Source organism: Bombina bombina, chromosome 1 (genome assembly GCF_027579735.1).
Source record: "Bombina bombina isolate aBomBom1 chromosome 1, aBomBom1.pri, whole genome shotgun sequence".
Lineage (NCBI taxonomy): Eukaryota > Metazoa > Chordata > Amphibia > Anura > Bombinatoridae > Bombina > Bombina bombina.
Genome location: NC_069499.1, coordinates 947,215,767 through 947,229,081, shown reverse-complemented (window position 1 = coordinate 947,229,081; position 13,315 = coordinate 947,215,767). Strand labels below are relative to the sequence as shown.

Here is a 13,315-nt window from a genome sequence, read left to right as displayed (position 1 = left end):
TAATTCCACTTGATGCTGGGATAAAGTAGATTACTGGCCAAGATTGGTTTAATAGAGTAATTCTTTTTAGCCATAACACCCCGGAACTAGAAACCAAGGTTACCCAGCTGTGTAGTAAACATTACACCATATACATAGAATTGACTGTAGTAATAATATTTATTATATTTTGTTTAGATCACAAAACTGTAAAGATTACACCAAAAACAATTATAGCCTCTTCCATGTTAATGCCACTACAAACATCATTGAAAAATTAAATAATTTCAAATAATAAATTTTGTTTTTTTCTTTTTAAACACCAATCTCATTTTCAAATCCAACCTCCATACTGAAGTTTGTTGGGCATATAGACTCTTGTAAGGTAATTGGAAGAGAGGGAGGATAGCGCTTGAATCTCTGCCTTCATCTTACATGCAGACATGATCTCCATCTGTGAACATGAAATACAAGTGTAACTAAACTAGTAGAATTATACTTTTAGCCAACTTAAAATACAAATGCCTAGATTACGTGTTTTGCGTTATGAGGGGTGCGGTACTAGCTTGCACGTTATTGTCACCGCTCACTTACCTACAACGCTGGTATTACAGGTTTTTCTAAACACGGCGTTAAAAGGCAAGAACTGAGCGTAGAGCAAAATTGAGCTTCATACCGCACTCCAATACCAGCGCTGCTTAAGTCAGCGGTGAGCTGGTTGTACGTGCTCGTGCACGATTTCCCCATAGACATCAATTTGGAGAGCCGGCTGAGAAAAAGTCTAACACCTGCAATAACGGAGCGTAAAGCTCCGTAAAGCAGTCCCATTGATTCCTATGGGGAAACACATTTTATGTTTACACCTAACACCCTAACATGAACCCCGAGTCTAAACACCCATAATCTTAAATTTATTAACCCCTAATCTGCCGCCCCTGACATCACCGCCACCTACATTATACTTATTAACGCCTAATCTTCCGCTCCGAACATCGCCGCCACCTACATTATATTTATTAACCCCTAATCTGCTGCCCCCAAAATCGCCGACACCTACATTATATTTATTAACCCCTAATCTGCTGCCCCTAACATCGCCGCAACCAACCTACATTTATTAACCCCTAATCTGCCGCCCACAACATTACCGCCACTATTCTAAATTTATTAACCCCTAAACCTAAGTCTAACCCTAACACCCCCTAACTTAAATATAATTTAAATAAATCTAAATAAAATTAATATCATTAACTAAATTATTCCTATTTAAAACTAAATACTTACCTATAAAATATACCCTAAGCTAGCTACCATATAACTAATAGTTACATTGTAGCTAGCTTAGGGTTTATTTTTTATTTTACAGGCAAGTTTGTATTTATTTTAACTAGGTAGAATAGTTAATAAATAGTTATTAACTATTTAATAACTACCTAGCTAAAATAAATTCAAATTGACCTGTAAAATAAAACCTAACCTAAGTTACAATAACACCTAACACTACACTACAATTAAATAAATTACCTAAATGAAATACAATTAAATAAATTAAATTAAATTAGCTAAATCACAAAAAAACCCACTAAATTACAGAAAATAAAAAACAAATCACAAGATATTTAAACTAATTACACCTAATCTAAGAGCGCTATCAAAATAAAAAAGGCCCCCCCAAAATAAAAAAAAACCCTAGCGTAAACTATCAATAGCCCTTAAAAGGGCCTTTTGCGGGGCATTGCCCCAAAGAAATCAGCTCTTTTACCTGGAAAAAAAATACAAACAACCCCCTCAACAGTAAAACCCACCACCCACACAACCAACCCCCCAAATAAAACCCTAACTAGAAAAACCTAAGATCCCCAGTGCCCTGAAAAGGGCATTTGGATGGGCATTGCCCTTAAAAGGGCATTTAGCTCTAATGCTACCAAAAGCCCTAACCTAAAAATAAAACCCACCCAATACACCCTTAAAGGGAACCTCAACACCTGATTAACATATTCTAAACTAACTTTTTCTAACTGTGCAAAATAAACTAACTAGCAATGCTGTATGCAGTCTTTTCATCTTACTGCATTTTATTTTTGATAAAAGCTTTATAATTAAACATTGATTTGCAGCATTGGATGTGATGCAAGCTGCCATTTGTTAAAGTATGTTTCACAACAGTGTGTCACGTGATGCACACGGCACCAGCTATTAGTAAATCACAGTGAGCCCTGCAGTCAGTGTCTGACAAGAACGGCTTCAGGCACTGTTATGTTTATAAATAGAACGAGCAGGGAAAGGAAGTGTAAGGGGGAGGAGAGGTTAAGACAGAGGGAGGCACAGGAGGAAGAAAGGCTCCGGAGATCATATGTAAGGTAGATGAATGTCTCTTGTTACAATTTTTATGCAGCGTGAGTTTGCTTTCTTTCTTCCCCCTGTGCCTCGCTCTCTCCACCTCTCCTCCCCCCTCACACTTCCTTCCCTCCTCGTGCTATTTATAAACATAACAGTGCCTGAAGCCATTCTTGTTAGACACTGCAGGGCTCACTATAATTTAGTAATAGCTGGTGCTGTGTGCATCACGTGACAAAGTGCTGAGGAACGCACGTTACAAGATGGCAGCTTGCATAGCTTATACAATGCTGCAGATCAACGTTTACATTGTAAAGCTTTTATCTACAATAGAATGCAGTAAGATAAAAACTGCATACATCATTACAATCAGTTTATTTAGGATAATCAGTAAAAGTTAGTTTAGAGCATTTCCAGCAGGTGTTTAGGGTCCCTTTAAAAAATCCTAACACTAACCCCCGAAGATTCACTTACCGGGAGAAGTCTTCATCCAAGCGGCAAGATGTCCTCCACAAAGCCGGCAGAAGTTGTCATCCAGACGGGCAGAAGTCTTCACCCAGACGGCATCTTCTACCTTCATCCTTCCGACGCGGAGTGGCTCCATCTTCAAGACATCAGGCGAGGACCATCCTCTTCAATCGACGGCTTCTTCCGAATGAATGTACCTTTAAGTGATGTAATCCAAGATGGCGTCCCTTAGATTCTGATTGACTGATAGAATTCTATCTGCCAATCGGAATTAAGGTAGAAAAAATCCTATTGGCTGATTGCATCCAATCAGCCAATAGGATTGAGATCACATTCTATTGGCTGATTGCATCAGCCAATAGGATTTTTTCTACCTTAATTTTGTATTGGGTGGGGGTTTTTTAGGTTAGGGCTTTGGGCAGCAATAGAGCTAAATGCCCTTTTAAGGGCAATGACCATCCAAATGCCCTTTTCAGGGCAATGGGGAGCTTAGGTTTTTTGGATGGGGGGTTGTTTGTATTTTTTTTTACAGGTAAAAGAGCTGATTTCTTTGGGGCAATGCCCTGCAAAAGGCCCTTTAAAGGGTTATTGATAGTTTAGTTTAGGCTAGGGTTTTTTTTTTTATTTTGGGGAGGCTTTTTTTATTTTGATAGGGCTCTTAGATTAGGTGTAATTAGTTTAAATATCTTGTAATTTGTTTTTTATTTTCTGTAATTTAGTGTGTTTTTTTTTTGTAATTTAACTAATTGTATTTAATTTATTTAATTGTATTTCATTTAGGTAAGTTATTTAATTGTAGTGTAGTGTTAGGTGTTAGTGTAACTTAGGTAAGGTTTTATTTTACATGTCAATTTGTATTTATTTTAGCTAGGTAGTTATTAAATAGTTAATAACTATTTAGTAACTATTCTAACTAGTTAAAATAAATACAAACTTGCCTGTAAAATAAAAATAAAAATAAACCCTAAGCTAGCTACAATGTAACTATTAGTTATATAGTAGCTATCTTAGGATTTATTTTATAGGTAAGTATTTAGTTTTAAATAGGAATAATTTAGGTAATGATATTAATTTTATTTAGATTTATTTAAATTATATTTAAGTTAGGGGGTGTTAGGGTTAGACTTAGGTTTAAAGGGTTAATACATTTAGAATAGTGGCGGCGACGTTGGGGACGGCAGATTAGGAATTAATAAGTATAATGTAGGTGGCGGCGATGTTAGGGGCGGCAGATTAGGGGTTAATAATATTTAACTATTGTTTGTGAGGCGAGAGTACGGCGGTTCAGGGGTTAATATGTTTATTCTAGTGGCGGCTATGTCCGGAGCGGCAGATTAGGGGTTAATCTTTTTTTTAGTGTTTGCGATGCAGGAGGGCCTCGGTTTAGGGGTTTTATAGGTAGTTTATGGGTGTTAGTGTACTTTTTAGCACTTTAGTTATGAATGAACTTTAGTCATAAATTATGTTTTCTTTCTAGGTGGTAAGAATCCAAAAAATCCTTATTCATGGGAACCAATACCCAAGCTAAGGAGTCCACAATGAAAAAGGAGTGGGAAACAAGAAAAGGCAGGCACCTATTTACCATAAACTATTGCATGAAAAAAAACCTTTCTTCCAAAAACTGTCTCCACTGAGACAAAAACACGATAATAAGAATAAGAGAATTTTTTTTTTAGAAATATGTGACATGAAACCAGGATGCAGACCTCGCAACCTTGTCTACTAAAAACCTCCTTCTGGGGTCCCCAGAATGAACAACATAACTAGAATATCAAGAATATCTAGTACATGCATAGTACAAAAGGTGGATAATTTGAAACCTGAAGAAACCTATACAAAAATGACAAAAAGAAAAAAACAGGCCTAACTACAGGACTAATTAACTAAGACCTGAACAAATGCCCGAAAATTTGTAGGACATGCAAAAATCAAATACCATAAAGATGGAAAAGACCCAAATTAAAACCCAGAATGTTTAGCGATAAAACCTTATCTACTACATCCTCAAGGAATGGAAAAAGTCAAGGACGCTAACAGAATGCCATGCATAGCCCTCAAGTATTTATCTGGATAAATACAAATTTCCACTCCTTACGGCAAATCTACATACAGGGAGTGCAGAATTATTAGGCAAATGAGTATTTTGACCACATCATCCTCTTTATGCATGTTGTCTTACTCCAAGCTGTATAGGCTCGAAAGCCTACTACCAATTAAGCATATTAGGTGATGTGCATCTCTGTAATGAGAAGGGGTGTGGTCTAATGACATCAACACCCTATATCAGGTGTGCATAATTATTAGGCAACTTCCTTTCCTTTGGCAAAATGGGTCAAAATGAGAACTTGACAGGCTCAGAAAAGTAAAAAATAGTGAGATATCTTACAGAGGGATGCAGCATTCTTAAAATTGCAAAGCTTCTGAAGCGTGATCATCGAACAATCAAGCGTTTCATTCAAAATAGTCAACAGGGTCGCAAGAAGCGTGTGGAAAAACCAAGGCGCAAAATAACTGCCCATGAACTGAGAAAAGTCAAGCGTGCAGCTGCCAAGATGCCACTTGCCACCAGTTTGGCCATATTTCAGACCTGCAACATCACTGGAGTGCCCAAAAGCACAAGGTGTGCAATACTCAGAGACATGACCAAGGTAAGAAAGGCTGAAAGACGACCACTACTGAACAAGACACACAAGCTGAAACGTCAAGAATGGGCCAAGAAATATCTCAAGACTGATTTTTCTAAGGTTTTATGGACTGATGAAATGAGAGTGAGTCTTGATGGGCCAGATGGATGGGCCCGTGGCTGGATTGGTAAAGGGCAGAGAGCTCCAGTCCGACTCAGACGCCAGCAAGGTGGAGGTGGAGTACTGGTTTGGGCTGGTATCATCAAAGATGAGCTTGTGGGGCCTTTTCGGGTTGAGGATGGAGTCAAGCTCAACTCCCAGTCCTACTGCCAGTTTCTGGAAGACACCTTCTTCAAGCAGTGGTACAGGAAGAAGTCTGCATCCTTCAAGAAAAACATGATTTTCATGCAGGACAATGCTCCATCACACGCGTCCAAGTACTCCACAGCGTGGCTGGCAAGAAAGGGTATAAAAGAAGAAAATCTAATGACATGGCCTCCTTGTTCACCTGATCTGAACCCCATTGAGAACCTGTGGTCCATCATCAAATGTGAGATTTACAAGGAGGGAAAACAGTACACCTCTCTGAACAGTGTCTGGGAGGCTGTGGTTGCTGCTGCACGCAATGTTGATGGTGAACAGATCAAAACACTGACAGAATCCATGGATGGCAGGCTTTTGAGTGTCCTTGCAAAGAAAGGTGGCTATATTGGTCACTGATTTGTTTTTGTTTTGTTTTTGAATGTCAGAAATGTATATTTGTGAATGTTGAGATGTTATATTGGTTTCACTGGTAAAAATAAATAATTAAAATGGGTATATATTTGTTTTTTGTTAAGTTGCCTAATAATTATGCACAGTAATAGTCACCTGCACACACAGATATCCCCCTAAAATAGCTATAACTAAAAACAAACTAAAAACTACTTCCAAAACTATCTCAGCTTTGATATTAATGAGTTTTTTGGGTTCATTGAGAACATGGTTGTTATTCAATAATAAAATGAATCCTCAAAAATACAACTTGCCTAATAATTCTGCACTCCCTGTAGAAACAGGCAAACTGACCTCAAATAAATATTATAGCCTGAGGCAGAAACAATGCCATAGAGAAAAGACCAATCTCCAAACTGACAAAGTTTGAGACAAAATTACACGCCCAAAAGGGACATGAACACTGGACCCACAGATTAAAAACAGAAGCTCTCGGGGGGCGGAGATAGCCATAGCACAGACTAGATGTGCATACACTGAGCTCCTGAGACTAGGTATTAAAAAGGGTCTTTCAAAGTCTAAATTTTTATCATTAAATGCTATCTACACTGTTATCTACTACAAGTGGACAATATATCTCTGCAGTTTGACCTGCTTTATTAACTCCTTTACATGGCATGATAGATCAGACCCAACGGCCTACTCTGCTGTGAGCGGGACCTGCTGCCGGGTGAGACAAGGCTGCCATTGGCTTTATCCCGGAGGGTTGTGGATCCACTCCGGGTCTCCCTACTACTATCCACAAACTCTTGGGGCTTACTATATAGCCCGTTACTACTTGCCTAGAGGATTGGCTGACCTAAGAGGACTCCAAACACCCCTACTACCTGTGGCTACAGTTGTGCCTTTGCTCCGGAGTGCCGGGGCTCCGCTCTGGAGTGCCTGACACAGCTACCTGCAACTCCTGCTTGCTCCTAGATCTCGCCTGCCAGCATCGCTCCGGAGGGTCTGGGATCTGCCCTGGAGCGTTCAACTAACGGTGCCTGCTGCGCCTGAGAGGACTGAGCTTGACCGGACATCTTACCTGGGTACATCTGGGAATTTCTACCACCCAACGTCTTGGAACAGTGGAGATCGGTGGCGGATCACTTACCTGCTGCATGTTCTCAAGCTTTGGACTGTGATGGTAGACTAACCGGTACACACAGAGCCACGAATTTGACAATAGGATAGCTGGGCCTCCTTGTTGCGCAGCTCACAGAAAAGGCGCGAACACCCGCTATCTTGGTCTTCAGCACCCCTCCACATCTGTGCTGAGCCAGGGGAAGCAATCAACGGAGCGAGTTTCTACTATAGTGGCCATCCAGCCAGGGCATGCAGTGTTCTTCTCTAAAGTGTGACCTACTCCTGGAACCGGGTAAGAAGCTGCTGATTTATCAAGCACCCTGAACTGTTTCCTTAGCTCCCGGTGAGTGGGCCGCACACACGTGTCACTTAAGGCCGCACCCAGAGCTGCACACAAGGCCTATAAATCTTTTCCATACCCCTCAGCCCCCTGAGACATTCTACATTGCTATCCGAGCTAGAGATAGCTCCCCTCCACATTGCTACTTCTCATAAATGCTTCGACCTTGTGGGGGCACAGTATAATAGGGGGCACCACCACTGTTAGACAGCATTCACCTACCCCCATATACCTAACTGCTGCACAAGGAGCTGTAAGCCTCATATCTTTATCCCCTTCTCCACAAGGAAGCCCCACTAAAGTGTTAGTCTGAGGCAGCAACTATTTCACCTCCTGGACTCAGACATATATACCAACTTGGGCTCACTAATCCCATAAGTCCTGCACACCATTTTTGTTATTAACTGTAGTTAAGGCAATTTGTCTGTATCATGCCCCTGTGACTCCCACATCTCATCCTTACTATTGGGGGATTTTGTACAGACCTCTCTCCAGAGTCATCATTATATAAGTCTCCTTTCTCCCAATATCAGCTGCTGCGCCGGCTTTATTGTCCTTGGGTTCATAGCCCGAGGTGGAGTGTGATTTAATATTTTTTACCTTAACCTTGTGCTTTTCTCCCTACAGGTTTCTAAAGTATATTAACTTGCTAAATATATATTGATCTTGCTATACTCTTGGTACCTCCCCACTTAATTTTGGTATTAGTTGTATATTGTGCAGTACATTATATTGTATAGTATAAATTATAGTTCCATATTATTGTAGTACGGATACAGTTAATCTAGGCAGAAACATATTGCTACCTATAATTTAGTCTTTTTCTTTGGCTCACAGGTGTGTCCTCTCCTCCCCTTTCCCGTCAGGATATTGCTGGCGGGTCATACCCCTGCTCCTTTTTCCGCTATCGTCATATAGTGACAACGTCCCCAGGAGAGGACAGCATAAGGCTGTTTTTACAGAGGTTTGGGTAGAGTGATATTGGATTGGTATTTACCGTATATATTCAGCCCCATTGGGTAAACCCCTAATGTAAACGGAAATAGATACAGAGCCTACTAACCTATGTTATTTGTTGGCGTTTATTTCCACAACTATATCTATACACAATAATGAGGTTCTAAAAAATTAAACAGGAGGCGGTGTGGTGCCCCAATTCAATCATACTAAAGAGGCACTCCTGGACCCCTCTATTTCATTCTATTAGATTACTAAGAGGTGCTCTCAGAACCCTGCCATGAATTCCCACTCCAACAAGGGGGGGAAAAAATAGACAGGCTGATGCTCCTAAAAGAACTGTAGCAGACCATTTTCATAGTAAATTTATCTCTGAGAGAGAGTTGTCAGATGAAGACTCAAGAGATTCTCCCATCCAACATGAAGATGAAGTCACTACACATCCCTCCAGAGTAAGAACCTCAGAAAGTGCCGAAACATCCTCTCTTAGAGAGCTCATCAACTCATTATCAGCTAAAATGGACACTCATCATACATCTATGAAGCTTGAACTCAAATCCTCTGTTGCGGAACTCAAACGAGACATAGCAACCTTAGGAGAGAGATTAGACATTTTGGAACGTAAGCATGAAGATCTCGCCACTGATCATTCCAACCTTCTGGCATACACTCAAACGCTGGCTGAGCTGATCTCTGATTTAGAGGGGAAACTGGCTGATCTGGAAGATAGATCCAGACGCAATAACATTCGAATCAGAGGTATACCAGAGAGCGTCGCAGCCAGCGACCTTCCTCAATATCTAATTGCTATGTTCGCTTCTCTCCTAGGCTCCTCTCAGGACCCAGACTTCAGAATTGATAGAGCCCACAAAGCTCTGAGAGCTCGAAACTCCAACCAGTCTCAACCGAGGGATGTAATTGTCAGACTTCATTATTATGACTTTAAAGAGAAAATCTTGAAAGTGGCATTCCTCAACAAAGAACTGCCTGAGACCTATAGGGAAATCCATTTTTTTCCAGATCTTTCGTCACACACTTTGGCTAAGAGAAGATCTTTCTTTCCAGTTACACAGTGTTTACGCAAACACTCAATAAAATACAGGTGGGGCTTCCCAGTAAAGTTGTTTTTTCAATTTGATGGCAACTCCTACACCATATTCAACATTAAACAAGGAATGGAAACGCTGGGCAAGCTGAATCTTCTTCAAAACTCTTCTGTGGCTTCCTCTTCTAAATCAGACCCCCGGACGGCGTCTCAAGAAGACTCTATTCAAGGCCCCTATCCTCAAGCTCAATCCCTGTTACTTAGAGCTTCAGCCCTGGAGTGGGCCCCAAAACCTAGGCGCTCACCCCCGCCTTTTAAAATGCGAACTCTGTCCAACCAAGAGCCCTCATGAGACAGTTAGCAGGTACCACTCGAGTTTACTCTCCTACCCTTGAGAAATTAAAAGTCATTGTTACTCCCTTCTGATCGCTATTAGGCAATTGTGTGCCCGATATTTACAGCCAACATAGCTCTGATATCTATTTCTAGTTGAATCTCTGGCTTCATGCCAAATGTTCTGTTCACCCAAAACTTTCTAGTTCTAGTTAAATAACATTAATTTTCCCCATATTTAAGGTTTACACTCTGAGTGTTTGTTATTTATGGTAGGGCTTATGTACATTTAGATAACCATAAATTTGTCACCGCAATGACATGAGTGTTACCTAGCATATTACAAGATGCACATATTATTACAATGAATAATACAAGATGGTACTATGGGGTCTTCCTATAGATAACCTTGCACCTGAACATTACTTATGTCTTTAGTATTGATGTGTTGTAGAGAAATCACCTACTGTAAGCAAGAAAATTATTTAGTATACTCTCTTATAGATAACTCTAATACTGAACACTATTGATATGTCTAATATGGATATTCCGTATAGGACTCATCTATTGTAGGTAAGAAAATGATCTTGTATATTAGGCCGGTCAAGCACCTCTATGCAGTCAATACAATTATTAAGATTTGCACTATGGACACCTATGCTATTACTGGTACTATGTTTATATGCTGCAATGTAAGTTCTGAATCTATACCCTACTGGCTCATATGATGTTATTTCACTTGCTATGTATACTCATTTTTACAGACTACCACAAGGAGTAGGTATGTAGCATGTAGATGGATAATTTAGGTGACCTTAGATCAACATGACACTTCTTTATATAGTTCTTGTAGTTAGTTCTATGTTTTCCATTTATGGTTGAGAAATTTAATTTATATATATATAAAACCTGCCGTACAGACTCCTCAGATCAAGATCTGATAATGTACACGTATGGGAAGTTTTGATAGTCTGTTTATTAGTTTGTATGGAACAGAATCGCGGATATAGATAGTTATCATTAAGGTAAATTAGTATGTTTTGATATTTGAGCTTATACACTTACCAGTGAGTTTATAATCACTATAACATGTATAGAGCCCTTACCCGAAGCCTAATTTAATTTAAGCCAATCTACACAACAGGAGATTTATGTAACTATTATTTAGGAAATTTAATTCTCATGCTCACTGAATTGGGGCCCCACCCGCTCCTTTTTGATATTTGTTATATATTGCAGTTAACTATTATTTAGCTTAGTGCCATACCCCATAACCTAGCCCATAATAACTAATTAACCTAGTCAATTAACATTTCTATGGTCCTCCGCCCCCCCTACTGCTCTGGACCACTACTGTTTATATATCATTGTTCTCTTCTTATTTTCAACATATAACTTAAGTACTTTATCGTTATTGTTATATAGAAAAATTATTTAAATAGCGGTGCTCATCCGCTGATATTTCCCTAATTCCCCCTTGCTCCATATTTTGTTCTTTATATCAAGACCCTCTAAAAGTTAGTCACACCTATTTCACTGATAAACCAAACCAATAACGAGCTTGTTCTCGTACTAGCTTAACAGCTACTTCTTCTGACTCTCTGGTGTTGTCATATTACTCACTTACGCTCCTTTCTCCCTCGCCTTCCTAGTACCTTCCCTGTCACCCCTCCTCTCCCTCTCTCCCCCTCCCCCATCCCCCCCCATTTTTTTTTCCTCTCTCTTCTCCGCTCTCTCTCTACCCATGCATCTCCAGGTAATATCTCATAATGTTCTTGCAGGAGACCCATTGGTTGGGTTCTTTAGAGATACCATATTCCATTAGACACTTCCCATCTAGAATAGAGGCCTCCCACTCTTCTAAATCTAGAGGAGTGGCTATCCTAATTAAAGCTGAATTGAAGATGGAAATCTTGTACGAGGAGTCAGACCAGAATGCCAGATATGCAATACTTATTTGTAAATTGAATGATCACATCTACACTCTGGCTAATCTGTATGCTCCAAATAGTAAATAGATCCCTTTCTTGAAAAATCTAACAGGGTATACTAATCCTTGGAGGCAATTTTAATCTAGTCTGGGACCCAGCGGTAGATAGAAAAGGTTTAAAGTCACTTAGCTCGGAAAGACAGGTATGTTCGTTAGCTTCTGCGTTCTGATCTTTAATGGCCCAGTATAACTTATATGATGTATGGCGCGCCATGCATTCCACTGAGAAAGACTATACATTCTATTCTAAACCACACAAAACGTTCTCTAGAATCGATTATATCTTTGTTGAAGCTCTATCCCTGGATGAGATTTCTAGTTCTAAGATAGGAATGATCTCATGGTCTGATCACGATCCGCTCATAGTTACATTTTCAACTCCTCAGATACTTCCCAGAGGTAAATGGAAATATGCTAACTGGCTGGTTGTGGGCCCTGTGATATCCAGAGAGATGGAAACTGAGCTGAAAGAGTTTCTTCAGATAAATGACAATGGACAGACGGAAGTCCAAGTGGTGTGGGCCTCCTTAAAAGCGTATATTAGAGGCTTCCTCATTAAAAAAGCTGCCCTTCTTAAGAAAGAATCAGGTAGAACTTTGGCAGAGCTAACCTGCCTATATAGACATCAATTGAATGAACAGAAAAGAAACCATACTCTAGCGGGTGCTAAAACACTGGAAACAATAAAAGCCGAACTCCTTATGCTAGAACTAAACAAAGTCCAGAGGACGCTTAGTCAGTTTAAACAAAAATTTTATTATCATAGCAATAAAGCTAATTCCTTGTTAGCAGCTAAGCTCAGAGGTAGACAAGCTCAAAGAATTATATCCTCGATTATGGAGAAAAACAGATTAGCCATAGCTCCCAAAGATATAGGTGAGATATTTAAATCATACTACACCAGTTTATATAATATACAAGAAGAGTCAGCTCCAAATGCTCTCTCTATACCTGAAATTCGTGATTTTCTGGCTAGCCTAGGCCTACCGAACATAGACGCTGAATCTTCCGATAAATTGAATGCTATTATTTCAATAGAGGAAGTGAAGCAGGCAATCGGGCAATTGAAAAACGATAAGGCTCCAGGCCCAGATGGCTTTACGGGAAAGTTCTACAAGACCTTTGGCGACCTTCTTTACCCTATTTTGACTAGAACATTTAATACGTTCATGTCTACTGGGTCACGTCTTAGGGAATTCCTTGCAGAGGAAATAATAACAATTTTGAAACCTGGTAAGGACCCTCAACTATGCCAAAGTTATAGACCTATCTCTTTAATAGACATCGACACTAAAATCTATTCTAAAATTCTTGCCAATAGGCTTTCAGGAGTAATCAGCAAAATAGTTCATCTGGACCAAGTAGGCTTTGTCCCTAATAGAGAAGGCCCAGACAACACTCGA

The 13,315-nt window shown here is 39.8% G+C and overlaps 1 protein-coding gene across 1 annotated transcript in view; it reads right to left on the bottom strand.

Moving 5' to 3' along the window:
* Positions 1-313: 313 nt before the first annotated feature.
* Positions 314-13,315, bottom strand: part of SPO11 (SPO11 initiator of meiotic double stranded breaks) — a 435,933-nt gene continuing 422,931 nt past the window's right edge. Inside the window, 1 exon segment of the mRNA XM_053715996.1 lies at positions 314-433. Within this exon segment, the coding sequence (XP_053571971.1) occupies positions 314-433 (120 nt within the window).